At 48.3% G+C, this 25,694-nt stretch overlaps 1 protein-coding gene across 3 annotated transcripts in view; it reads right to left on the reverse strand.

Moving 5' to 3' along the window:
- Positions 1-2,803: 2,803 nt before the first annotated feature.
- The window catches only part of ATF7IP2 (activating transcription factor 7 interacting protein 2), a 105,166-nt gene continuing 82,275 nt past the window's right edge, over positions 2,804-25,694 (reverse strand). The window contains exons 14-16 of one of the 3 annotated variants that reach the window (XR_011384806.1): positions 19,132-19,185; positions 9,237-9,337; positions 2,804-7,064 (exon numbers count right to left, since the gene is read on the reverse strand). Coding sequence is in view for 1 of the 3 variants with exons in the window: in XM_070065017.1 (XP_069921118.1) it covers positions 7,042-7,064 (23 nt within the window). In the remaining 2 variants the exon portion in view is untranslated. The remainder of the gene's footprint in view (positions 7,065-9,236; positions 9,338-19,131; positions 19,186-25,694) is intronic. The other 2 variants (XR_011384807.1, XM_070065017.1) reach the window with 2 other exon arrangements.

Below are 25,694 nucleotides of genomic sequence, written 5' to 3' on the forward strand. Positions count from 1 at the left end.
GGGGAGGGAGAGAAGAGGGAGTCTTCCATCTGCTGGTTCACTCCCCAGTGGGTGGCAGGGATCCAAGCACTTGGGCCGTCTTCCACGGCCTTCCCAGGAGCATTAACAGAGAGCTGGATGGGAAGTGGAGCAGTTGAGACTCAAAGCAGCGCTCCCAGGTTGCTGGAGTTGTAGGCTGCGGCTCAGCCCTCAGTTTTAATTTGCAGAAAGGATGGTGAACAAAGGAGGAAACGTATTGTCTATAATTAAGTCCACAGCGGGGACCTTGGCATTGAAGTAGAACCGGTGCTCTGTAATCAGAGAGCGTCGTCAGGGCAGAGCTCCGGACGCTCAGGTGCGGGGAGGCGGGTTGACCAGCAAGGCAGTCCCAGTTAAGAGTGGAAAGCAGCCGACACCGACACGGAGACCTGGGGCAGGGGGAGCTGAAAGGCGTGCACCATCACATGTATGTGAAACATGTTATTCAGCAGCATCATGAAATCAGGTGGTTTCCACACCAGAAAGGGCAGAGTGTGTTTAAGTTCAGCTATAGAAATGAGAAACGGCACACTACTGCCACCTAATGGCCATGGACCCAAACTGTTCGGTCAGGTCTTAGGCAGGTGAAATTGGTGACCTTGAGTTCAAGGTCAAGGTTCCAGCCCCCTCAGTGGCGGATCTTGTTTCCTGGCCTTGGCCTGGCGTGTGTGTACAATTTCAGTTAGAGACCGAGGCAGTGTGGTTTGGCCAGGTAACAGGTCCTATGTCCCTGTTTACCATCCCGTGTGTGTTTTTATTTGTTAATCTGCCGTGTCCCTACAGGAAGGCAGCTCCGGGGGTCCAGGGGCTCTGTCGAGTGCTGTTCTTCATGGCAGTGCCCGGGAGTGTCCAGCAGACAGTTGATGTTCAATTATTCCTGGAGGAACGAGTCCATGTGTGTTGCATGATGAAAACTCGGCAGATGGGTGAAGTAGCCTGGGCTGTGTGTCCAAGCCTTTCTCACCACACAAACCTCTTAGCACCACTGTTGCTACTTTGTCTCGTGTGGTGGACTTCAACTGCACCTACCCAAGCTCGGGCTCTGAGCTGCTCACAGGAATGAGCCGTGCCCACACATTCTTCAGCTCAGCTCAGGTTTATACAGAGGCCACTGGCCTGCAACAAGTCTCCCGACTACCCCTGTTCTGTTCTGCATCCCAGCGGGAGGTGAGGAGTGTCTCTGGCTCTTGACAGTTTTTGCGCATGAGGAGTTAAGCAGTAGGTAAGTGCAATTAGCCCAAAAGGAACTGGTGTCAAGGTGTGTGGTGACCAAGGCGACTTGTAGGCAGCCCAGAAAATGCCCCTGATCCCAAATAATCATGCCGTGAGGTCCTTGTGGTGGCAGGAGGGGTCTGTGTTGATCGTGGAGTCACCTGTGCCGTCGTAGCTGTGTCTACCCCTCACAGGCACTCTGAACACCAACGCCACAACTTGCTTGTGTCATTAACAACTCCCTCTCCCCCAACCCCAAGCCCAGTACTCGCTTGAATATGAGTGGTTAAAACTCGGTGTCGCAGCTGGCGCCGGGGCTCACTTGGCTAATCCTCTGCCTGAGGCGCCAGCACCCCGGATTCTAGTCCCATTGGAGCACTGGGTACTAGTCCTGGTTGCTCCTTTTCCAGTCCAGCTCTCTGCTGTGGCCTGGGAGGGCAGTGGAGGATGGCCCAGGTGCTTGGGCCCCTGCACCCGCTTGGGAGACCAGGAGGAAGTACCCAGCTCCTGGCTTCGGATTGGTGCAGCGCCGGCCGTGGTGGCCATTAGGGCAGTGAACCAACAGAAGGAAGACCTTTCTCTCTGTCTCTCTCTCTCACTGTCTAACTCTGCCTGTCAAAAAAAAAAAAAAAAAAAAAGTCGCAAAAAAATCAGATGTCATAGATCACTGGTGTTATCTTGGCTATGTCCATTCCACCCCAGGCTGTCCGACTGCCAACTCCAGGAAAGCAGAACTTGATTAGAAATAGTTGTGGCCGGCGCCACGGCTCACTAGGCTAATCCTCCGCCTGCGGCGCCGGCACACCGGGTTCTAGTCCCAGTCGGGGCACCGGATTCTGTCCTGGTTGCCCCTCTTCCAGGCCAGCTCTCTGCTGTGGCCAGGGAGTGCAGTGGAGGATGGCCCACGTCGCTGGGCCCTGCACCCCATGGGAGACCAGGATAAGTACCTGGCTCCTGCCTTCAGATCAGCGCGATGCACTGGCCGCGGCAGCCATTGCAGGGTGAACCAACGGCAAAAAGGAAGACCTTTCTCTCTGTCTCTGTCTCACTGTCTACTCTGCCTGTCAAAAAAAAAAAAAAAAAAAAAAGAAAAAAAAAGAAAAAAAAAGAAATAGTTGCAAGTAAGTCCTGGGCACAGAAACATCATCTTCACGGGTCAGACAAGTTACCTTTGTCAGTAAGCAAAAGAACCTCTGTGTGTGCTTACCACAGTCACCAGTAAGAGTATTCATACCCGTTGCCTTCATTACAAAATATTTATTTGAAAAGCAGAGAGAGAATCTTCCGACCACTAGATGACTTCCCAGATGCTTACAGCGCCCAGAGCTGGGCCAAGCGGAAGGCAGGAGCCAGGATCTCAGTCCAGGTCCAGGTGGCAGAGACCCAAGTACCTGACTTCTCTCCTGGTGCCTGCAGGGCGCACATGGGCGGGAAGCTGGAAACGCAGGTAGAACTGAAGTGGGGTGTGGGAGTCGCCATGATGCCAGAAGCCTGTCCCTGTGTCTCCTCCGTGGTATTAGCCGTATCAATCAAACTTCCTGCGATCTTTAAAGAATTCCATTTTATTGGTACTGGGGAATGGTTGTCCATCCCACAAACCCTCTGCTGTAATTTTGAAGTGGTGGGAATCGTTCCTTTCAAAGAGATCTGAGACAGATGTCACATCCTGGAGTGTGGGTTGTTACTTTGCTGTCTGTGTGGGAGAGGCTTGTTGGCTGACCAGTGGCAACTGGAATTTTAACTGTTTTTTTTTTTTCCTTCCCCTTAACCCAAATAGCTCTTCTGTCAATATGTCCTAATAGCATTGCCATTCCCATGGTCACTGTCTTTTTGACTTTACCTGTGTGTTTTGATGCTTGGAACCCCATGGGCATAGCCTCTCACCCTGAGGTTGGTTTTCCATCCTTAGTCCACACTGTAGGGAAGAAAGACCTCTCCTTCCACGCTTTCTTAAGGATTCTGTGTCTGGGGCTTGTGAATTAAGCTTTCAAAAGATAGACTCACAGGAAAGAACACATATGCATGTTAATAGCCTATGTGTGCAGGGACTTTGCAAAAAGAAGAGAAATCCCAGAGAAATGGTTGGCTTCTATACCATTTTAATGAAGGGCGACACATCGGGGGAAAGGGGGTTTGGCTCCTAGGGGGATAGATGATGGGACGGTAACTAGAAAATAGGAGGTGTGTTTGCTGACTGACCTCAGAGCCGTCTCTGGTTGTCCTGGTATGGGAGAGGGGACACCTGTACAAAGGGAAGTTGCTGTCACCTTCACAGAGACATCGTGTGCCTGCCTGTAGGTAGGAAGGGGGAGGCAGAGAGTTCTCCCTGTGCCTGCTCTGTCTCCGTTACCTTCAGCCCAAGATAACCCTTACGCCAGGGTGGCGCATGTTGAGGCGCCATGTTCTGACCTCCTCCAACCTGGATAGAAACCCAAGGTCACTGCATATCCCCTCAACAATGCCTCAAGGGAGCAAGCTCAGAGCCGGCTGGACTGCATTTGTCTCCACTGCAGGGATCTTCTTATTCAATTTCTTTCTATCCCCCTGGGTTTGTGGTAATGGGTAATATAGCAATTGTCTATCTCTAAGCTCTTGTTGCTCCGATTGCCATCTGTCACTTAAATATAGGGCCTTTGTCTGAATTCCTGGTGTTGGGCAAAACTCACTGAGGGAAGACCCTTGAGCTGACTGACGGATGGCTCTGCACTTCCCATATCAATGGGCTCAGTGGCCCCAGCAATCTGAGAGGCTAGGAGTATACAGCAGGTGCCACCTAGGTGGTACGTGGGGTGGGGGCCCAACACCACTGTTTGGAACAAGTCCTAGTGCCCAGCGATATCAATGGCATTATCTTTCTAGGGCTGCTGAACCAAATTCTCAGGATGTTGGTGGTTTCAACAACAGAAGTCCGGGCAGACATTTGGTGTAGTAGGTAAGAGGCTGCCTGGAACCCACACGTCCCATATTGGGGTTCCTGGGTTCGAGTCCTGGCTCTGCCTCTGAGTACAGCCTCTTGCTAATGTGCGCCCTGGGAGGGAGCAGGTGATGGCTCAAGTAGTCAGGATCCTGTCAGTCATGGGGGAGACCTGCGTGGGTTTCGGGCTTGAGTTCTTGTTCCTGGCTTCAGCCTGGCCAAGCCCCAGCTGTTGTAGGCATTTGGGAGGTGAACCAGGGCCTGAGCTCACTCTCTCTGTCTCTGTATCTCTGCCATTTAAACACATAAAAATTAAAAATATAGAATTAGATTCTAGAGGTGTCGTCAGGCCCATACTCTGTCTGGAAGCCCCTTGGAGGAACCTTCTTTGCCCCTTCCAGGTCCCAGTGGCCCCAGACATTGTTTGGCCTGTGGCTGGGTCACTCCAGCCTCCACCTCTATCCAGCTGCCACCTCTCTCCTTGTCTCTGTGTGTCTTATCCTTGGGCTGGCGCCAGCTGGATAATCCAAGGTAACCTCACCTTGAGAGTCTTCCTGCAGAGATCCTACTCCAAAGAGGCACACGCACAGGTTCTAGGCTGTGGACCTACCTTTTGGGGAGTGGCCAACTACTACCTGGGATGCAGATAAATGCTGATGGGAATTGGAAAACTTACTGCCCGTGGGGTACACTTTCTCCTTCCCTGGCAACGGGAGCACACCTTGATAGAACAATGTGTCTTTATAGCCCCTACTTACATGTCCAGCTCCTGGCTCAGCCGACAGGTAATGTTTTAGGTGGACTCCTAACCACATTAACCTGGTAGCCTGGGCACTGGGTCCCATCATTGCTACCACTAGGTGGCAGCCAAGAGCCCCGAGTCAGCATAGGTCATCCTTGCTACCTGATTGGAGGCACAAGCTCATGGTGTTAGCTCCTGAACTGAGATCTTAGTTCCCAAATTAGTTGCCTGTTGAGCTTGGCTCTGGCTTTTGCTGTGGTATGTTGCTTAACAGGCAGAATTATCGGGTAGGTCAAGTCCACCAGCTAGTCTAGCGTAGCAGTACCTCCTACCCATTTAAGCATCTATGTGGTACAGACCGCTCATCTCTTTCCCCACTTAGGGAGAGCAGGACCCTGCACTTACCTGGGGAAGTATCTCTCCCACCTTTCACGTAATCCTTATGGGAATGTCACTCACATCACCCCATCCCCTAGTACAGTGTCTGGTTCAAGAATTTCTCTGCAGATTATCTATAGGGTTTTTTTTTTGGTAACAATTTAACTTTTTTTTTTTTTTAAAAAAGGATTTATTTATTTATTTGAAAGTCAGAGAGAGAGAGAGGTCTTTACTCTGCTGGTTCCCTCCCCAATTGGCCTCAATGGCCGGAGCTGTACTGATCTGAAACCAGGAGCCAGGAGCTTTTTCTGGGTCTCCCATGTGGGTGCAGGGGCCCAAGGACTTGGCCATCCTCTACTGCTTTCCCAGGCCATAGCAGAGAGCTGGATCGGGAGTAGAGCAGCCGGGACTTGAACCAGCACGCATATGGGATGCCAGCACTGTAAGCTGTGGCTTTTACCTGCTGTGCCACAGCACCAGCCCCAGATTACCTAAACTTTAAGAAAGATCCCACAGAACGTTGCTGCACCATTCCAATGGGAGCGTCTCAAATTCTGCCCATAGTTTTGTCTTTCTGTGGGTCAGCCAGTGGCTTTCCTGTACGTTATTTTCAATTTAGCCCAAGTTGATTTCTATTGCTTGTAACCCAAAGGACTCTCATCAATGCAATGTGCATTTTTAAAACAGTTTACAATGGTCAACTCTAGGCCAGGCTAAAACTCAAGAGGTCGTGATCCTGAATATCCTAGATGTGTTGTAGAAGCCCCAAACCTGGATCCACTCACTCAACACGCAGCAAGCTGGTCACTGATACTAGGGGGGGCACAAGGAAGTAGTTTATTCTGCAAAGTGCAGAGCAAGGAGTCAGGTGGCTGTGGTTACATTCCTGAACTCCCTGAAGGTTAAGGGCATTGATCTCATAGATCAAATCTGGGTTTGTGCAGTGTGAGATCAGCTCATGTAAGAGTCTCTGGTTGGTCCACAGTGCTTGTAGCCCTCCTTTGATTGGTCAGCGATGGGAGACTGGCATATTTTGTGATGGTGGAGTGGGCTCTGGTCTGTCTGGGGTCTATGGGTAGAATGGATGTTAACAATTGTGTTGACTGGGGCCTGGAGTTCCTGAGACAATTTTAAAACAGAGTTGAGCATTGGGATGGGAAGTATAGAGGACGTAATCACTGACTTCTCTGTGATTTGGGGTCTTGGGGGGTCTGGACTTAGTCTCGTGCCACTCCCTTGACTTACTGAGTTAACTGTAGGAGGTGATATGTACCCATCAAAGTGAAGACTGAGGAACTAAGGCTGAGGGTGGGAGACTGGAGCCTGACAAAGACCACGTCGAGGCACTGGGGTCCGGGCTTCATTTCCTTGGACTGTGAAAGGAACTCACTTCACTCAGCTGTCCTTAGACCGATTTTCTGAACTTTTAGAATGGCCCAATAAAGCCAAAATACATTCCTGCATTGTTTCTAAAGCTGCACATTTTTATCACAAGGACACAAGGAAGAAGTGAACCTCAAATTCCTATGGCGACAGGTTTCTTACTTCATTGCTCCAGGACATGGGTGTGTTTTAAGTTTCCCAGGAGATTCAGATGCGGGGCCAGGGTTGAGCTCTCTTTAAGAGCTAGGCCGGGTGTTGATTTGAGCACGTGGGGTTCAGTTCCACTGTTCCCTCTTTCTTCTTCCACTCTCAACTTCCTGCTGGCTGAGGCCCCCGGGGAGGAGCCATCCAGGCACTGCTGCGGCTGGAATGCCCTTCTTTGAAGCCAGGACTCTCAGGAGATCTGGGTCTCCTTCACTGGAGGGGGCAGAGACAAAGCCCTTGATGACTAAGGCAATTATTACTTACATTCTGTTGTATTTTCTAAAATTCTTACCTAAGCTTTACTCCATTTCATGCAAAACTCTGTCCCTCTCATTTCCCTTCTATGTTCCCTTTATGTCACCCCATCCTATGACGATCTAAAAAGTGCTAGCGAATTTCTGTGCATCTGATTATTTGAAAGGCAGAAGGACAGACCCCATCCACTGATGCAGTGCCTGCTGGGACCAAGGATGAGCCAGGCCAAAGTTTGTCAGGAACTGGGAACTCAGTCCAGGTCTTCCATCTGGGTGGCAGAGACCAACTACGTGAGCCATCCCCTGCTGTCTCCCAGGGTGCGCATTAGTAGGACGCTGGAATCAGGACTTGAGTCCAAGACATCCAGTATGACTGCGGGTGTCCCATAGTCCAGACTGCTATGTCAGACTCCTGCCCCTGTCACCCACTTGCAAATAAAGTCTGTATATTGATGGGGAAGTACAGACCAGGCTTCAAAATCTCAATGTGGCATCCAAGGACAGAGAGCAAGAGGACTGTGAAATCATGGAGGAAGTGCATGTAAATATATTGATACCACCCTGAGTCATAGCAGTTTGGAGCAAAAGCGTATGGTAAAGAGAATATTGCAGAATTCATTAGCTATCCATAGTGAGAAGCATCTGGAATTCCCGGGACCCTCCAGGGAATGCAAGGCTGTTTCAACTAGTGGGGTCAGGGTTAAGGTCACTCAGACAAGCCCCAGTGATCAATACTCGTAAATGCATATGGGGATTTAGTTACTCATAAAAGTGGCAGTGTATATAAATAAGTGGTATTTGCAAAACTGGGTATTCAATAAATATAGTTAGATCCCTACCTCACTCCTTGTACAAAAAAATAAGTTGAAAAAGGATGAAAATGAAAAAAGTTACAAAAATATTATTTGGAAATAATTTATGAGGGCAGATAAAGCTGCCACCTGCAGTGCCGGCATCCCATCTGAGTGCTGGTTCGAGTCCCTGCTGCTCCGCTACTGCTGCTTTTTTCTTTTTCTTTTTTTAAGATTTATTTATTTGAAAGTCAGAGTTACATAGAGGAGAGGCAGAGAAAGAGAGAGAGGGAGGGAGGGAGGGAGGGAGAGGGAGGCCTTCTATCCACTGGTTCACTCCCCAGTTGGCTGCAACAGCCAGAGCTGCACTGATCCGAAGCCAGGAGCCAGGAGCTTCCTCCAGGTTTGCCTTGTGGGTGCAGAGGCCCAAGGACTTGGGCCATCTTCTACTGCTTTCCCAGGCCACAGCAGAGAGCTGGATTGGAATGGAACAGCCAGGATTCAAACTGGCACTCAAATGGGATGCCGGCACTGCAGGCAGCAACTTTACCCGCTACGCCACAGTGCTGGTCCCAGGATGTTTCTTAAAGTGTTTAAAAAGTCATAATTTAGGGGCTGGCGCTGTGCCATAGTGGGTAAAGCCACCACCTGCAGTGCCGGCAAACCATTTGGGCACTGGTGAAAGACCTAGCTGCTCTACCTCTGATCCAGCTCTCTGCTATGGCCTGGGAAAGCAGTGGAAGATGGCCCAAGTGCTTGAGCCCCTGCACCCATGTGGAAGACTGGAAGAAGCTCCTGGCTGCGGATCAGCCCAGCTTTGCCTGTTGCAACCATTTGGGGAGTGAACCGGTGGATGGAAGATCTCTCTCTCTCTCTTTCTGCCTCTGCATCTTTCTAACCCCATCTTTCAAATAAGTAAATATTGTTTTAAACAGTTATAATCTCTCTCTTCCCTCTTTTAGCCATTTGTTGGTTGAGGGAACTAAGTCGTTTTTCCTATAGTGTTTCTGACACGTGGAGGAAATACATCTGGCTCAGCGTGTCCCTGAAGTGCTGCCGCAGCTCCCATCTCCTCATGTCCTGTAACTGAGGTTGTATCTAGAGGCTCCCTGGGATGTAGTGTTGTGGAAAAATATTTCATAGCTGGTGCTGCATTTTCCCTGTGATACACAGCATGTCTAGGAAACACATACTGTCTGGTTAACTAGAGAGACAATAGTAAGAGGCACCAGGATGAAAAACAATGTTACTCGTAAGTGAAAGGCAACTGACTCACGAAGCATGACAGATGCCAGGTAAATCCGCCAGATAATATCTCCAAAGGGGACAGGGATATTTACCATGCAGAATGTTACACCCAGCTGTGCTGCAACTTCAGAGTGAGGGTAAAGGTATCGTAGCCACACTCACGGCGGGAGAAATTCACACCCATAGCCCCTAACTGAAAGAAAAAAGAAAAATGTGAAATAATGAAAACATTGTAAGGAATTTGCAGAAATTGATAAAACATCAATAAATTAAACAATTATTGACCGGAAACCATCATAATTAGCTCTTTAAAAAAATAAGAGTGAGTCTAAACCTCTTGCTGAAGTAGCAGCTGTGTGTCTGGAGTTAAGTCATGCTAAGGCCCTTCTCAGGTTTGGAAGGAATTAGAGAGATACTGGAAAACCTCTGACTATGTGGGGGAAGAATACTGTTCAAATAAAATTCAAAAATTTTTTTTGACAGGCAGAGTGGACAGTGAGAGAGAGACAGGGAGAGAGGTCTTCCTTTTCCGTTGGTTCACCCTCCAATGGCCGCCACGGCTGGTGCACCACGCTGATCCAAAGGCAGGAGCCAGGTGCTTCTCCTAGTCTCCCATGGGGTGCAGGGCCCAAGCACTTGGGCCATCCTCCACTGTACTCCCGGGCCACAGAAGAGAGCTGGACTAGAAGAGGAGCAACCAGGACAGAATCTGGTGCCCCGACCAGGACTAGAACCTGGTGTGCTGGCACCACAGCCAGAGGATTAGCCTATTGAGCCGTGGCGCCGGCCCCCAAATTTTTTATATAAATGTCTGTTCATATAAAAAGATGAGTGAGGTGATGTCCTGCATGTCTGTGGTGGGTGGTGTGGGCAGAAGCTGGGTGTGAGGTCTAGATAAGCAAGTGCGGCATGAGCTGAAGACTGTTAAGGGCCAGCGTTTGGCACAGCCCCCGTGATTCCCCTCCGACGCCCTCACGCTGTGGTCCAGTGCCCAGGGTTGGGGCCGAGCTCTGCTGCTCAGGATGCGAGTTGTGGTGCGGGGGCTTTGCCCACATCCCATACTGGAGAGCCTGGGTCAAGCCCTGCCTCCACTTCTGCTCTAACTTCCTGCTAATGTGCACCCTGGGAGGCAGCAGACGGTGACCCAAGTCACTGCGTCCATGCCGCCCATGTGGGAGACCTACGCTGAGTTCCATGGTCCTGGCTTCGGTCTGGCACAACTGGGGCTGTTGCGGTCATTTGGAAAGGGAACCAATAGATGCAATGTCTCTGTCTCTCCCTTTGTTGCTCTGCCTTTCAAATAAAAATTAAATAGGCTGGCGCCGTGGCTCACTAGGCTAATCCTCTGCCTGTGGTGCCAGCACCCCGGGTTCTAGTCCCAGTTGCTCCTCTTCCAGTCCAGCTCTCTGCTGTGACCCGGGAAGGCAGTGGAGGATGGCCCAGGTCCTTGGGCCCTACACCCGCATGGGAGACCAGGAGGAAGTACCTGGCTCCTGGCTTCAGATCAGCGCAGCGCGCTGCCCATGGCAGCCATTTGGGGGGTGAACCAACGGAAGGAAGACCTCTCTCTCTGTCTCTCTCTCACTGTCTAACTCAGCCTGTCAAAAAAATAAATAATAAATTTCTTACACAGGTAAAAAGAAACACAAGTGTTAAGGTGAGTAGTGATGACTATTACAGTATTGAGTGTTACCTGGCACCTGTGTTTCCGGATGGTTAAGAAACCCCTCCAGCCTTCGGTTTCTCAGGAAACACAGCCTTTCCCCACGTTACTTTCTAAGAGTCCTGGGCCCTTTGTCGATCTTGCTGGGACAAGGTCAGACACTAAACACCTGTTGATTCGTCTGACAAATGATTGAGCCGTCTGTCCTCACTGATGGGTCTACACAGAATGCCTGCTAACCTGACCACATCTTAGACATTTTTCTCCCTGGCCTTTCATTGTTGGCCCATCCTTGAACTTGGGTGAACACTGGGACCTCAGCGGAATGTGGAACCCTCCGTCCTCTCCCCGCAGCCCCTCCCAAGGATCCGTGGGCGGAAATCTTGGGTGTTTAATGGCTCTGTCACCCCACTTCCCTCACGGCTTTCTCCCTGTGAAAGTAACCTCCACAGCCTTGACTCTGATGCAGATCACGTGGTGGGAGCGTTTGTCCTATTACAATTGGTCTTTTTGAACAAAACCCCTGTTTACCTAAGGCCAAATTTGTTTGTTTGTTTTGACAGATACATAGGGTCTTATTATATTAATTATTTCTACTTGTGTATGTTTGCAATTTTCCATAACAGTTTCAAAGTAATGCACGTTGACATCTGAGAAGTCGCTGAGAGCGAGGAAAAACCATTGCTGTCAGCCGAGCTGCATTTCAACAGAAGAACGAAAGAAAAAAATCACAAACACAAAACCACCTAGAATGAAGAAAAAAAAACCCACAAAACAACGTGACGAAAATAAGTATCAACGCACATTTCAGTAACCTCTGTTTATATGGATTCTGAAATATACCCTCTAATAATACAGGTACTGAACTGGAATAAACCGTAAGAACCGTGGCGATGGGAGGCAAGGTAGGCTGAAAACAGCATGAAGCGTTTATTGAGGTGGAGCCGGGAGAGCGTGCAGAAGGACTCGGGCTCCCCGCTGGCTGCAGCCTGGGAGTGTGCCCTTCGGCGACCTCTGCGGACACCCAGCCGGTCACCCTGCAGCCAGACTCCAGACAGGGAGCTTCCGGGAGTCTTGCATTATCAATCATGTGCATTTTTTCTTGCCCTTCTGTCAGTCACACAGGCCCTGTCCTTTGTCTGTTTCGATAGGGGGGGCCTGCAAAGGAGTTGCTACTGACCTGTTGAAATTCGTTTTCCCTGCCCTGTTCGGGAACGCTGACTCACAGCTATCTGGACCTGTGTCTCCCCAAGTACAGTTTCTAAGACCCCGCAATGAAAGTCCTTTCTGCTTCTGCTTTCGCAGTCTGAGTTTGGTCGATCGGCAGAACCTCACAAAGATCTCCCAAACAACTCGCAGATTCCGCCGACCCTGACGTAACGTGTGTGACTTAAGAGGGACCTCGGAGAGCTTAACGAGTCCTTTCATTCCGTTGAAGAAACATTCTCAGACAGGTGAAGCTACCTATCCAGGGCTACATTTATATGTTTTAAAAAGAGTTATTTGACAGGCAGAATGACAGAGAGGGAGAGACCCGGAGAGAAGGAGAAAACCTTCCATCTGCTGGTTCTCTTCCCCAAATGGCTGCAGTTGCCAGGGCTGGCCAGGCCCAAGCCCCGAGCCTGGATCTCCATCCGGGTCTCCCACGGGGGTAGCAGGGACCGAGAACTCGGTCATCTTCACTGCTTTCTAGGTGCATTAGCAAGAAGCTGGATAGGAAATGGAGCACAAGGACTCAAACTGGCGCTCACAGGGGATGCCAGTGTCGCAGGCAGCAAATTAACCTGCTGCCTACCATGCCGGCCCCCGGGGCTACATAGTAAGAGAGAAAAGGGAACAGGAACTCCTTCAAACCCAAATACACACTCTCGTCTACTCGTGATCCCCAACTTGTCAGCAGCAGGAAATAAATCCATCTAGAGGAGACACAGGAGTTCATCAGATTGATAGTTTTGCCTTAACCTTAGTGACAGGTAAACAACCCAGCGTGGAGGAGGGCGCCCCACACACTCTGCTGAAGATGGGATAGCGTAAATGCACAGAGACAAATGCGGAGGACACACCCCAGACTGGCAGGCGAGCTCTCCTCCTCCTCCTCCTCCTCCTCCTCCTCCTCCTGATCCTCCTCCTCCTCCTCCTCCTCCTCCTCCTCCTCCTCCTGATCCTCCTCCTCCTCCTCCTCCGGGCAGCGAGTCGGGGATGGGAGGTGATGGAGAGAGCGCTTTGATTTCTTAGCGCCGTGTTTGTACTTTGCCCTTGGGAATATGTTCACATGGTGGTTTTGTAAGGGATCTCGTCAAGCTCCATACCTGTCTCTGAGTGATCCACCGTCTCCATGGCCGACTGCTCTGGGACGTGTGCAGTGAGGAAGCGCGGGGTTTCTGATTTTCCCTTCCTTTAGTCTTTGCCTTTGTTTTTTCTTTTCTTTTTTTAAAGATTTATTTATTTCTTTGAAAGTCAGAGTTACATAGAGGCAGAGGCAGAGAGAGAATCTTCCATTTGCTCATTCACTCCCCAATGGCTGCAATGGCCAGGGCTGGGCCAGGTTGAAGCCAAGAACTCCATCCAGGTCTCCCATGTGGGTGCAGGGTCCTGAGTACTTGGGACATCTTCCACTGCTTTCCCAAGGGCACTCACGGGGAGCTGGATCGGAAGTGCAGCAGCCAGGACACGAGCCAGCGTCCACATGGGATGCCGGTGTCTCAGGCTTTGGCTTGACCTGCCACACCACAAGGCTGGCCCCAGCGTGGTCCTTCTGCAAGACCTCTTTTCTCTACAGTGCAGAGCAGGTGCAAGCTGATCAAGATTAAATGCCGAGAGACACATCTGGCTGGACAAGCTCGGTGCCTAGTGAGGGAGGAGCTTGGGAACAGAGGGGAGGGACGAAGCCCAAGGGCCAGCCCAGCGATGGAGCTGAGGGACAGAGCGGTTCACTAAGCAAGGCACACAGCATTGAACGTGGGCGGTGACAGCCATTCAGCTCTGGAGACTTCGGCGAGTCTGGCGCAGAGAGAGGCTGGGCACCGGGAAGCCCGAGCCGTGTGAGCAGGCAGACACGAGTCAGTAACAGAACCAAGGGTGAGCGATGTCAGAGTGTAGAGATGGTGTGCCCAGGAGCAGCAGCCACGTGGTGCTACAGGAAGCAGGGAGGGCGGGGCTTCTTGGTGCCCAAGGCTGTTGAACACAGGAAGACCAAACTTGAATTTTACAGGTGGCTCAGTAACAGCAGTTGTGTGTCTGGTGCATTCTGAACCATGCCTGTTACCTGTGACTGACTGCTGACACACAGTGCGATGACGGCGTGTTAGCGATCAAAAGGAGAAATGGGGGGCTATCTTGTGGTGCCCTGGGTTAAGCCGGAGCCTGTAATGCCGGCATCCCATATCAGAGTGCTGGTTCCGGGCCTGGCTGCTCTGCCTCCAATCCAGCTCCCTGCCAATGTGCCTGGGAAAGCAGCAGAAGATGGCCCAAGTGTTGGGCTCCTGCCACCCACGTGGGAGACACAGATGAAGCTCCTGGCTCCTGGCTCAACCTGGTCCAGCCCTGGCTGTTGTGGCCATTGATGGAGTGAACCAGCAGAAGCAAAATCTTTGTGTCTCTCCCTTCTCACTGTAACTCTGCCTTTCAAAAAAATAAAATAAATCTTTAAAAAAGAAAAAGGTTATGCCATCGAATGCCAATAACTGCAGGGGTTCTTCCTTCTCTCTCGGGTGCAGGAGAAGAGAATTCATCTTTCCACACTGCATTCTGTATTGGCTCATTCAGTGGCTTCCAGTGGCTGCAAAGTACACCAATGCCAAGCCAAGCCTTTGTATGGCTCTGGGTCCCTTCTAATTAATTTTTGCTTTATGCTTTCCCTCCCTCCCTCCCTCCCTCCCTCTCTCTCTCTCTCTCTCTCTCCCTTCCCCTCCCTCCTCCCCCCTCTAAATTATGGTAGGAGCCAGCATTGTGGCATAGTAGGTTAAGCCATTACCTGCCATGCCAGCATCCCATATGGGTGCTGGTTGTAGACCTGGCTGTTCTACTTCTGATCCAGCTCCCTGCTAATGTTCCTTGGAAAGCAGCAGAAGATAGCCCAAGTGCTTGGGCCCCTGCACCCACATGGGAGACCTGGAAGAAGCTCCTGGCTCCTGGCTTGAGTATGACAGAGCCCTGGCCATTGTGGGAATTTGGGGAGTGAACCAGCTAATGGAAGGTTTTTTGCTCTAGCTCTCTCTCTCTAACTCTGCCTTTCAAATAAATTGTAAAAATTTAAAAATTATGGTAAAATAAACATAAAATGTACCATATTCACCATTTTTAGGGAAAAAGTGATTTGAAAGAGTGACAAAGAAGGAGAGATGGAGAAGAGAGATGTTCTAATCACTGGTTTACCCCCCAAATGCTCACAACAACCAGGGCTGCTGGACCAGGCTGAAGCCAGGAGCTTGGAACTCCATCCCGGTTTCCCGTGTAGATGGCAGGGATCCAAGTACTTGTGCCTTCATCTTCTGCCTCCAAGGTATGTGGACTGGAAGTTGGATCAGAAGCAGAGGAGCTAGAACCCTGATATGGGCTGTGGGTGTTCCAGGTGGTGGCTTAACACGCCAAGCCACAACACCCACCCCACCTTAACCGTTTTGAGTGTACAGTTTAGTGGCATTAAGTAAATGACATGGCTGTACAATGGCCACCACCACTCATCTTGAGAGCCTTGTCATCTTTCCAAACTGTGTGCCCAAGGAGCACCAGAGCTGACCCTGCCCTCCTGGCCCTGGTCATCTTTCCAAACTGTGTGCCCATGGGGCACCAGTGCTGACCCTGTCCTCCTGGGCCCTGGTCATCTTTCCAAACTGTGTGCCCATGGGGCACCAGAGCTGACCCTGCCCTCCTGGGCCCTGGTCATCTTTCCAAACTGTGTGCCCATGGGGCACCAGTGCTGACCCTGCCCTCCTGGGCCCTGGCAGCCATTTGTTTATCCCGGGGACACTGGGGTTGCTTCCGCTGGCCGTCAGGACTGGCGCTGCTGTGACCACGGCTATGCACATACTTGTTCTCTGTCTCGGCTCTTTGGGAATTGCTAGACCACACGGTGCCTCTGCTGAGTTTATTGAAGGACGACCCAATCCTCCCACAGTGTCTGTACCATTTAGGGCTGTGGTTTTTTGTTTTTGACAGGTGGAGTTAGAGGAAAGGTCTTCCTATCTGTTGGTTCACCCCCCAAATGGCCACTACGGCTGGCGTGCTGCGCTGATCTGAAGCCAGGAGCCAGGTGCTTCTCCTGGTCTCCCATGGGGTGCAGGGCCCAAGCACTTGGGCCATCCTCCCTGCACTCCCTGGCCACAGCAGAGAGCTGGCCTGGAAGAGGGGCAACCGGGACAGAATCCAGCACCCCGACCGGGACTAGAACCCAGGGTGCCAGTGCCACATGTGGAGGATTAGCCTATTCAGCCACGGCACGGGCCCTAGGGCTGTTTTCTTAAAAAAGATTTATTGATTGATTTCAAAGGCAGAGTGATAGGGATGGTGGGGGGGGGGCGGGAGGAGGGGGAGGGAGAGGTCTTCCATGCACTGGTTTACCCTGCACGTGTTCGCAATAGCTGGGGCTGAAGGTGGAAGTCAGGAGCCAAGAACTCCACCTGGGCCTCCAGCACTTGAGCCATCATTCGCTGCCTCCCAGGCACGTTAGCAGAGCTGGATTGGAAGTGGAAAAGCTGGGGCTTCTGAAATGGGAGGGGAATGTCCCAAGCAGTGACTTGATGCACCATGCCACAACAGCCACCCCTATTCTTTTTTTTTTTTTTTTAAAGTAATGGCCACCTTAATGAGGATGAAGTAGTGTCTTACTGTGGTTCTAACCCCCTCTTCTCTTTAAAAGATCTATTTAGGGGCTGATGCTGTGGCACAGTGGGTTAAAGCCATGACCTACAGCACCAGCATCCCATATGGGTGCCAGTTTGAGTGTCAGATGCTCTGCTTTTGATCCAGTCCCCTGTCAAAAGCAGCAGAAGATGGCCCAAGTATTTGAGCCCCTGCACCTACATGGGAGACCCAGAAGAAGCTCCCACTCAGCCCTGTTCATAAAGCCGTTCAGGGAGTGATCCAGCAGACGGAAGCTCTCTGTTGCTTCTCTCTCTGAAACTCTGCCTTTCAAATAAATATTTTTTTAAAAAAAGATGCATCAATTTATTTTGAAAGTTTTATATATACATATACATACATACATACACACATACATACATATATATATAAATATATATAGAGAGAGGGGGGGGTGGGGCAGGCATATCTCCCATCTACAAGTTCATTCCCCAGATGGCTGCAATGGCCAGTGCTTGGCCAGATAGCAGCCAGGGGCTTCATCCAGGTCTCTCATGCCCCAACACTGGGGTCATCTTCCGCTGCTCTAGCAGGGAACTGGATCAGACGTGGAGCAGCCAGGATGGGAACCAGTGTCCATAAGGAATGCTGGGGCTGTCGGTGGCTTAACCCACTGTGCCACAGGTCTGGCCCCGTCAGTTTTTTCTTACTGTTTGTTCTCTACCATTTATTTATTTATTATTATTTTTGACAGAGTGGACAGAGAGAGAGAGAAAGGTCTTCCTTTTTGCCGTTGGTTCACCCTCCAATGGCCGCCACGGCTGGCACGCTGCGGCTGGCACACCGTGCCTATCCGAAGGCAGGAGCCAGGTGCTTCTCCTGGTCTCCCATGGGGTGCAGGGCCCAAGCACTTGGGCCATCCTCCACTGCACGCCCAGGCCACAGCAGAGAGCTGGCCTGGAAGAGGGGCAACCGGGACAGAATCCGGTGCCCCGACCGGGACTAGAACCCGGTGTGCTGGCACCACAAGGCGGAGGATTAGCCTAGTGAGCCGCGGCGCCGGCCTGTTCTCTACCATTTATAAAGAGGACTTGCTTTGTCATGGGTACTTTATATTATCTTATTGTGCATTGTGGTTTTCCTCTAATTTGACCTTTTTTTAAAAAAAAAAAACTTTATTTTAAAATTTTATGTATTTTAGGGGCTGGTGTTGTGGCATAGTGGATTAAGCTGGCACCTGTAGCACTGGCATCCCTTGTGGGTGAGGGTTCAAGTCCTGACTGCTCCGCTTCCCATCCAGCTCCCTAATGCATCTGGGAGAGCAGAGAGAATGGCCCAGAGGAGCCCAGAAGAAGCTCCTGGCTTTGGCTTGGCCCAGTCCCAGGCTTTGAAGGCATTTGCTTGGTGAACCAGCAGATGGAAGTGTGCTCGTGCGCTCGCCCGCTCTCTCTGCCTTTCAAATAAAATAAATCTTAAAAAAGTTATGTATTTTCTAGGCAGAGAGAGGGTGTGTTCCCATCTGCTTTTTAATTCCCAAATGCCCACATTGGCCGAAGTTGGGTCAGGTCCACCCAAGCCAGGAGCCAGGAACTCAACACAGGTCTCTCATGTGGGTGACAGGAACCCAACTGCTTGAGCTGTCACTGCTGCCTCCCAAGGTCTACACTGGCAGGAAGCTGGAGTCAGGAGCTAGAGATCAGTATGGAATACAGGAATTCTAATGTGGAATGTGGGTATCTCTTCTTGGCTATCAAGTGACAATCAAACAGGGGTAGATCAACTGGATGGCCAAAAAGGAACCTGCCAGGAACTCAGTTCCCAGGACCTTGGTTGACCCAAGTTGTGTCCAGAGCTTCTTTTCAAATGCTGGGTGAGGGGCCGGTGCTGTGGTGTAGCAGGTTAAAGCCCTGGCCTGAAGCGCCAGCATCCCATATGGGTGCTGGTTGAAGACCCAGCTGCTCCGCTTCCGATCCAGCTCTCTGCTATAGCCTTAGAAAGCAGTAGAAGATGGCCCAAGTCCTTGGGTCTCTGTACCTGCATGGGAGACCTGGAAGAAGCTCCTGGTTCCTGGCTTTGGATCGACACAGCTCCAGCCATTATGGCCAATTGGGGAGTGAACCAGCAGATGGAAGACCTTTCTCTCTCTCTCTTTGCCTCTCCTTCTCTTTCTGTGTAACTCTCTGACTTTCAAATAAATAAAATCTTAAAATAAAATAACAAATGCTGGGTGAATGTCAGAGCTAGTGCTGAGATCACCAATGGCTTCCACGGCGCTGAGAAGCCCCTCACTGTGAAGACATTTCTAGGACCCTTGTTTGGTAGAAAAGTCTGTTTTGAACTGTGTTCATGGATCATTCCACTGATCCAATCTCAAGTGAAGACTGCTCACTGCCAAGGGCACACCTGGCCCTTATCTTCAAATCAGCCTTGGAAAGAGAACTCAGAGTCTCTGTTTCGAGGTCCATTGCTGGAGCTGCTGCTCCAGAATCTGATGGCTGATGTTCAATCCCCTGTTCCACACTTACCAGTCTGGACAGATCACTTAAACTTTCTAGGCAGCAGTTCAGCAGTTTCTTCAACTATAACAGGGGAATAAACACATTATTGATCTCCTAGGATTAGGTGAGGATTAAGTTAGATAATACACACAGAAATCACTAAGCACTGGAGCACAGTGGGTTAAAGCCATGACCTATAGCACCAGTATCCCATATGGGCACCACTTCAAGCCCCAGCTGCTCCACTTCCAATCCAGCTCCCTGCTAATACACCTAGGAAAGCAACGGAGGATGGCCCAAGTGCTTGGCACCCTGCACCCGCTTGGGAGACCCTAAATAAGCTCCAGGCTCCTGGCTTCAGATTGACTTAACTCCAGCCATTGCAGCAAACTGGGGAGTGAACCAGCGGGTAGAAGACTTCTGTATCTCCACCTCTCTCTGTAACTCTGTCTTTCAAATAAATAAATCTTAAATCATTAGGCATAGTAATTGGCACATAGTAAGTGTTCAAGAAACGTTAACTCCTGACATTGCCATCACTGTGATTGTTAGCATCATCCATGTAATGTGTAAACTCTCATCTTATGGCTGCCTTCTGTGTTGTTTAAAAGTGTGACCCTCTAATTTGATTGAAGTCTCTCTTTAAAAAGTGACTGTGAAATCTAGCCTTGCATTGAGGACTCCAGGAGCAGTGGTCAAGTTTGCCTTCCATGGGTAATTATTTTTCTCAAATTATAATTCACTCTTTTTTAATTTTAGTTTTTAACCCAGAAATCTTTTACTTAAGGTATACAAACTTAGTAACAGTGATTCCTTCCTCCCTACCCACCCTCCCACCAGAACTCTCACTCTTCTTCCTCCTCCATCTCCTATTCCTATTTTTATTTTTTATTAATATCAATTTTCAATTAACTCTATACACATAAGATTAACTCCATACTAAGTAAAGAGTTCAACAAATTGTATGAAAAAGAAAAACTGTTCCTCAACAGTCGAGACAAGGGCTGTTGAAAGTCATTGGATCTTCAAGTGTCAATTTCACTTCTGTAGGTTGCCTTTTAGGTGCTCTGTTAGTTACCACAGATCATGGAGAACATATGATATTTGTCTTTTGGGGACTGGCTTATTTCACTAAGTGTGATGTTTTCCAGTTTCATCCATTTTATTGCAAAAGACAGGACTTCATTTTTAAACTGCTGTGTAGTATTCCATGGTGTACATATCTCATAATTTCTTTATCCAGTCTTCAGTTGATGGACATTTGGATTGATTCCATATCTTTGCTATTGTGAATTGAGCTGCAATAAACATGGGAATACAGATAACTCTTTCATATGCTGATTTCATTTCCCTTGGGTAAAATCCAGGAGTGGGATGGATAGGTCACATGGTAGGTCTGTATTCAGACCTCTGAGGTATCTCCGTACTTTCCTCCACAGTGGCTTTACCAGTTTACATTTCCACCAACAGTGCATTAGGGTACCTTTTCCCCCACATCCTCGCCAGCATTTGTTGTTTGTTGATTTCTGTATGAAAGTCATTCTAATGGGAGTGAGGTGAAACTTGATTGTGGTTTTGATTTGCATTTGCCTGATGGCTAGTGATCCTGAGCGTTTCTTCATGGGTCTGTTGGCCATGTGGATTTCTTCTTTGAAAAATGCCCGCTTAAATCCTTTGCCCATTTCTTAATTAGTACTGGATATTAATACTCTATCGGTTGTGTAGTTTGCAAATCATTTCTCTCATTCTTTCGGTTAGCTCTTCACTTCACTGAGTGTTTCTTTTGCAGTGCATAAGCTTCAAATTTGATTTTGGGTGTTTTTTTTTTTTAAAGATTTATTTTATTTATTTGAAAGACATAATTACAGAGAAGTAGAGACAGAGAGAGGTCTTCCATCTGCTGGTTCACTCCCCAGATGGCTGCAACAGCCAGAGCTACGCCAATCCGAAGCCAGGAGCCAGGAGCTTCTTCCAGGTCTCCCATGTGGGTGCAGGGTCCCAAGGACTTGGGCCATCTTCTACTGCTTTCTAAGGCCATAGCAGAGAGCTGGATCAGAAGAGGAGCAGCCAGGACTAGAACCAGCACCCATATGGGATGCCAGCACTTCTGGTCAGGGCTTTAACCCACTGTGCCACAGCACCGGCACCCAATTTTTGTTTTGATTGCCTGTGCCTCTGGGGTCTTTTCTAAGAGCTCTTTGCTTATGTCAATGTCTTGTAGGGTTTCCCCAGTGTTCTCTAATAAATTGATGTTATTGGGTCATAGATTTAGGTCTTCGATCCATTTTGAGTGGATTTTTGTGTAAGGTAGGAGTAGTGTTTCATACTTCCGCATGAGAAGACCCAGTTTTCCCAGCACCATTTGTAGAGGAGACTTCCCTTGCTCCAGGGATTGATTTTAGCTCATTTCTTAAAGATAAGTTGGTTATAGAGACATGGGTTGATTTCTGGAGTTTGTATTCTGTTCCATTAGTCTATCCATCTGTTTTTGAGCCAGTAGACAGGCTGTTTTGATTATAACTGCCCTGTAGTATGTCTTGAAATCTGGTATTGTGATACCTTTGTCTTTGTTGTATAAGATTGCTTTAGCTATTCAGGGTCTCTTTTGTCTCCATATGAATTTCAGAACCATTTTTTCTAGATCTGAGAAGAATGTCCTTGGTATTTTGATTGGTACCACATTGAATCAGTAGATTGCTTTTGGTGGTATGGACATTTTGGTGATGTTGATTCTTTCAACCCATGAACATGGGAGGTTTTACCATTTTTTGTGTATTCTGTTTCTTTCTTTAATGTTTTATAATTGTCATCATAGAGATTTTTGATGTCCTTGGTTAAATTTATTCCAAGATATTTAATTTTTTTTGCAGCTATTGTGAATGGGATTGATCTTAGAAGCTCCATCTCAGCCACTGCAATGTATGTGTATAGACAGGCTATTGATTTTGGGACTGGCACCGTGGCTCACTTGGTTAATCCTCCACTTGTGGTGCCAGCATCCCATATGGGCGCCGGGTTCTAGTTCCAGTTGTTCCTCTTCCAGTCCAGCTTTCTGCTGTAGCCCGGGAGGGCAGTGAAGGATGGCCCGGGTTGTTGGGCCCCTGCACCTGCATGGGAGACCAGGAGGAAGCACCTGGCTCCTGGCTTCGGATCAGTGCAGCACCAGACATAGAAGCCACTTGGGGGGTGAACCATTGGAAGGAAGACCTTTCTCTCTGTCTCTCTTTCTCACTGCCTGTCAAATAAATAAAAAAAGAAAAGAAAGGCTATTGATTTTGTGTGTTGATTTTGTATCCTGCCACTTTACCATATGGTTTTTGTTCTGCAGTTTGCTAATGTGATGTATCACATTGATTGATTTGCAAATGTTGAACCATCCCTGCATACCAGGGATAAATCCCACTTGGACCAGGTGAATAACCTCTGATGTGTTCATGGATTCAATTGGCTAGAATTTTGTTGAGGATTTCTGCATCTATGTTCAACAGGGAAATTGGTCTGTAGTTCTCTTTCATAGTTGCTTCTTTTTCAGGTTTAGGAATTAAGGTGATGCTGGCTTCATAGAAAGAATTTGAGAGGATTCCCTCCCTTTCAGTTGTTTTGAATAGCTTGAGAAGAATTGGAAGTAGTCCTTTTTTAAATGTCTGGTAGAATTTAGCTGTGAAGCCATGACGTCCTAGGCTTTGCTTTGTTGGAAGGGGAAGGGTCTTTTTTATTGATTGAATTTCTGTCTTGGTTATGGTTTTGTTTTGTTTTGTTTTGTTTTTTAGAATTTCTATGTCTTCATGGCTCAATTTAGGTAGGTTGTAAGTATCCAGGAATCTATCCATTTATTCTAGGTTTCTCTGTTTGTCGGCATACAGCTCTTTGTAGTCACTTTTTAAAAAAGATTTATGTTATTTATTTGAAAGTTACAGATGAAGTAGAGACAGAGACAGAGAGAGAGAGAGAGAGAGAGAGAGAGGTCTTCCATCCGCTGATTCACCCCCCAGATGGCTGCAATGGCTGGAGCTGTGCCAATCCAAAGCCAGGAGCCAGGAGCTTTCTCTGGGTCTCCCTCGTGGGTGCAGGGGTCCAAGGACTTGGGCCATCTTCCACTGCTATCCCAGGCCATAGCAGAGAGCTGGATTGGAAAAGGAGCAGCTGGGACTAGAACTAGTGCCCATATGGGATGCCAGCACCGCAGGCCAGTGCTTTAACCCACTATGCCACAGCGCTGGCCCCTGTAGTAATTTTTGATGATGATTCTTTTTAATTCTGTGGTATCTGTTGTTAAATTTCCTTTTTCATTTTTGATCTTACTAATTTGAGTCTTCTCTCTTCTTTTTTTTGGTTACTTGGGTGTGTCAATTTTATTATTATTTTTTTTCAAAAAACCAGCTCTACATTTTGCTGATTTTTTTTTTTTTGTATTTATTTGACAGGTAGAGTTATAGACAGTGAGAGAGATAGAGAGAAAGGTCTTCCTCCCACTGGTTCACTCACCAAATGGCCGCTATGGCTGTTGCTGCACTGATCCGAAGCCAGGAGCCAGGTGCTTCCTCCTGGTCTCCCATGCAGGTGCAGGGACCAAGGACTTGGGCCATCCTCCACTGCCTTCCCGGGCCACAGCAGAGAGCTGGACGGGAAGAGGAGCAGCCAGGACTAGAACCAGTGCCCATATGGGATGCCGGCGCTGCGGGCAGAGGATTAACCAAGTGAGCCACAGCACCCGCAGGCCCTAATTTTGCTTATCTTTTGTATTGTTTTGTTGGTTTTGATTTTGTTGATTTCTTCTCTGATTTTAATTATTTCCTTTCTCCTACCAGTTTTGGGTTTGGTTTGCTGCAGTCTTTCTAGGTCCTTGAGATGCACTGACAGCTGGTTAATTTGGTGTCTTTCCAATTTCTTGATGTAGGCTCCAATTGCTATACACTTTCCTCTTAACACTGCTTTAGCTGTATCCCATGTTTGGATATGTTGTATTGTCATCTTCATTTGTTTCCAGAAATTTTTAAAATTTCTTCAGTGACCCACTGTTCATTTAGGAACATGTTGTTCAGTCTTCATGTGTTTGCATATGATCTCAGGATTCCTGAGTTGTTGATTAGCAGCTTCATTCCATTGTGGTCAGAGAATATGTATAGCATGATTTCAATTTTTTTGTATTTGCTGAGAGTTGCTTTATGGCCTAGCATGTGGTCAATCCTAGAGAAAGTTCCATGCACTGGTGAGAAGAATGTATATTCTGTGCCTGTAGGTTAGAAAGCTCTGTAGATACCTATTAGGTCTCTTAGGTCTATAGCGTTGTCTTTTGTCTCCTTGCTGATTTTGTCTGGTTGATCTGCCCCTGGCTTAAAGTGGGGGTATTGAAGTCCCCCATTATTATTGTTTGAGTCTATGTCTCCCTTTAGATCCCTTAACATTTTTTTTTAAGGATTTACTTTATTTGAAAGGCAGAGTTACAGAGAGGCAGAGAGAGAGAGGGAGAGAGAGAGGTCTTCCATCTGCTGGTTCACTCCTCAGATGGCTGCAATGGCTGGAGCTGCACCGATCTGAAGCCAGGAGCCAAGAGCTTCTTCCAGGTCTCCCACATGGGTGCAGGGTCCCAAGGACTAGGGCCATCTTCCACTGCTTTCCCAGGCCATCAGCAGGGACCTGAATCAGAGGTGGAGCAGCTGGGACTCAATCCAGCGCCCATGTGGGATGCTGGCACTGCAGGTGGCAGCTTTTACCCACTACACCACAGTGCCAGCCCCAGATCCCTTTACATTTCTTTTAAATAGCCAGGTTCCCTGTAATTAGGTGCATATATATTTATAATAGTTAAATCTTCCTGTTGAATTGATCCCTTAATCATTACAGAGTGCCCTTGTCTCTTTTAACAGTTTCTGTGTTAGTCTATTTTTTCTGATATTAGGGTGGTTACACCAGCTCTTTTTTGGTTCCTGCTAGCAGGGAATATCTTTTTCTACCCTTTCACTTTCAATCTGTGTGTATCTGTGTTGGTGAGATGTGTTTCTTGTAGGCAGCAAATAGATGGGTTTTATTTTTTTAATCCATTCAGCCAGTCTGCATCTTTTAACTGGAAAGTTGAGGCCATTTACATTCAAGGTGACAACTGATAAGGAATAACTTAACCCTGCCATTTTTCCATAAATATTCCTATTGTTTTCTGTGGATTTTCTTTGTACTTTTACTGGGAGATTGTCTGCTTTACCCTTCTTTGATAATGATGCCCATATTTCTGTGTGTAGCACATCCTTAAGCATCTTTTGGAAAGCTGGATGAGTGGTGACAAACTCTTTCAATTGCTATTTGTTATGGAAGGTCTTTATTTCACCTTCATTCATAAATGAGAGCTTTGCAAGGTATAATATTCTGGGTTGACAATTTTTTTCTCTTAAGACTTGGAATATATCTCACCATTCTCTCCTGGCCTTTTAGGGTTTCTGATAAGAAGCAGCCATGAGTCTAATTGGAGATCATCTGAAAATAATCTGGCAGAAACACAGTAATCTGGGTTTCTCTCATGCACATTTTGGAATTTTTTGTTATACGCTGGACAGTATGACTACAATGTGTCATGGTGAAGATCTTTTCTGGTCATG

Source organism: Oryctolagus cuniculus, chromosome 19, assembly GCF_964237555.1.
Source record: "Oryctolagus cuniculus chromosome 19, mOryCun1.1, whole genome shotgun sequence".
NCBI lineage: Eukaryota > Metazoa > Chordata > Mammalia > Lagomorpha > Leporidae > Oryctolagus > Oryctolagus cuniculus.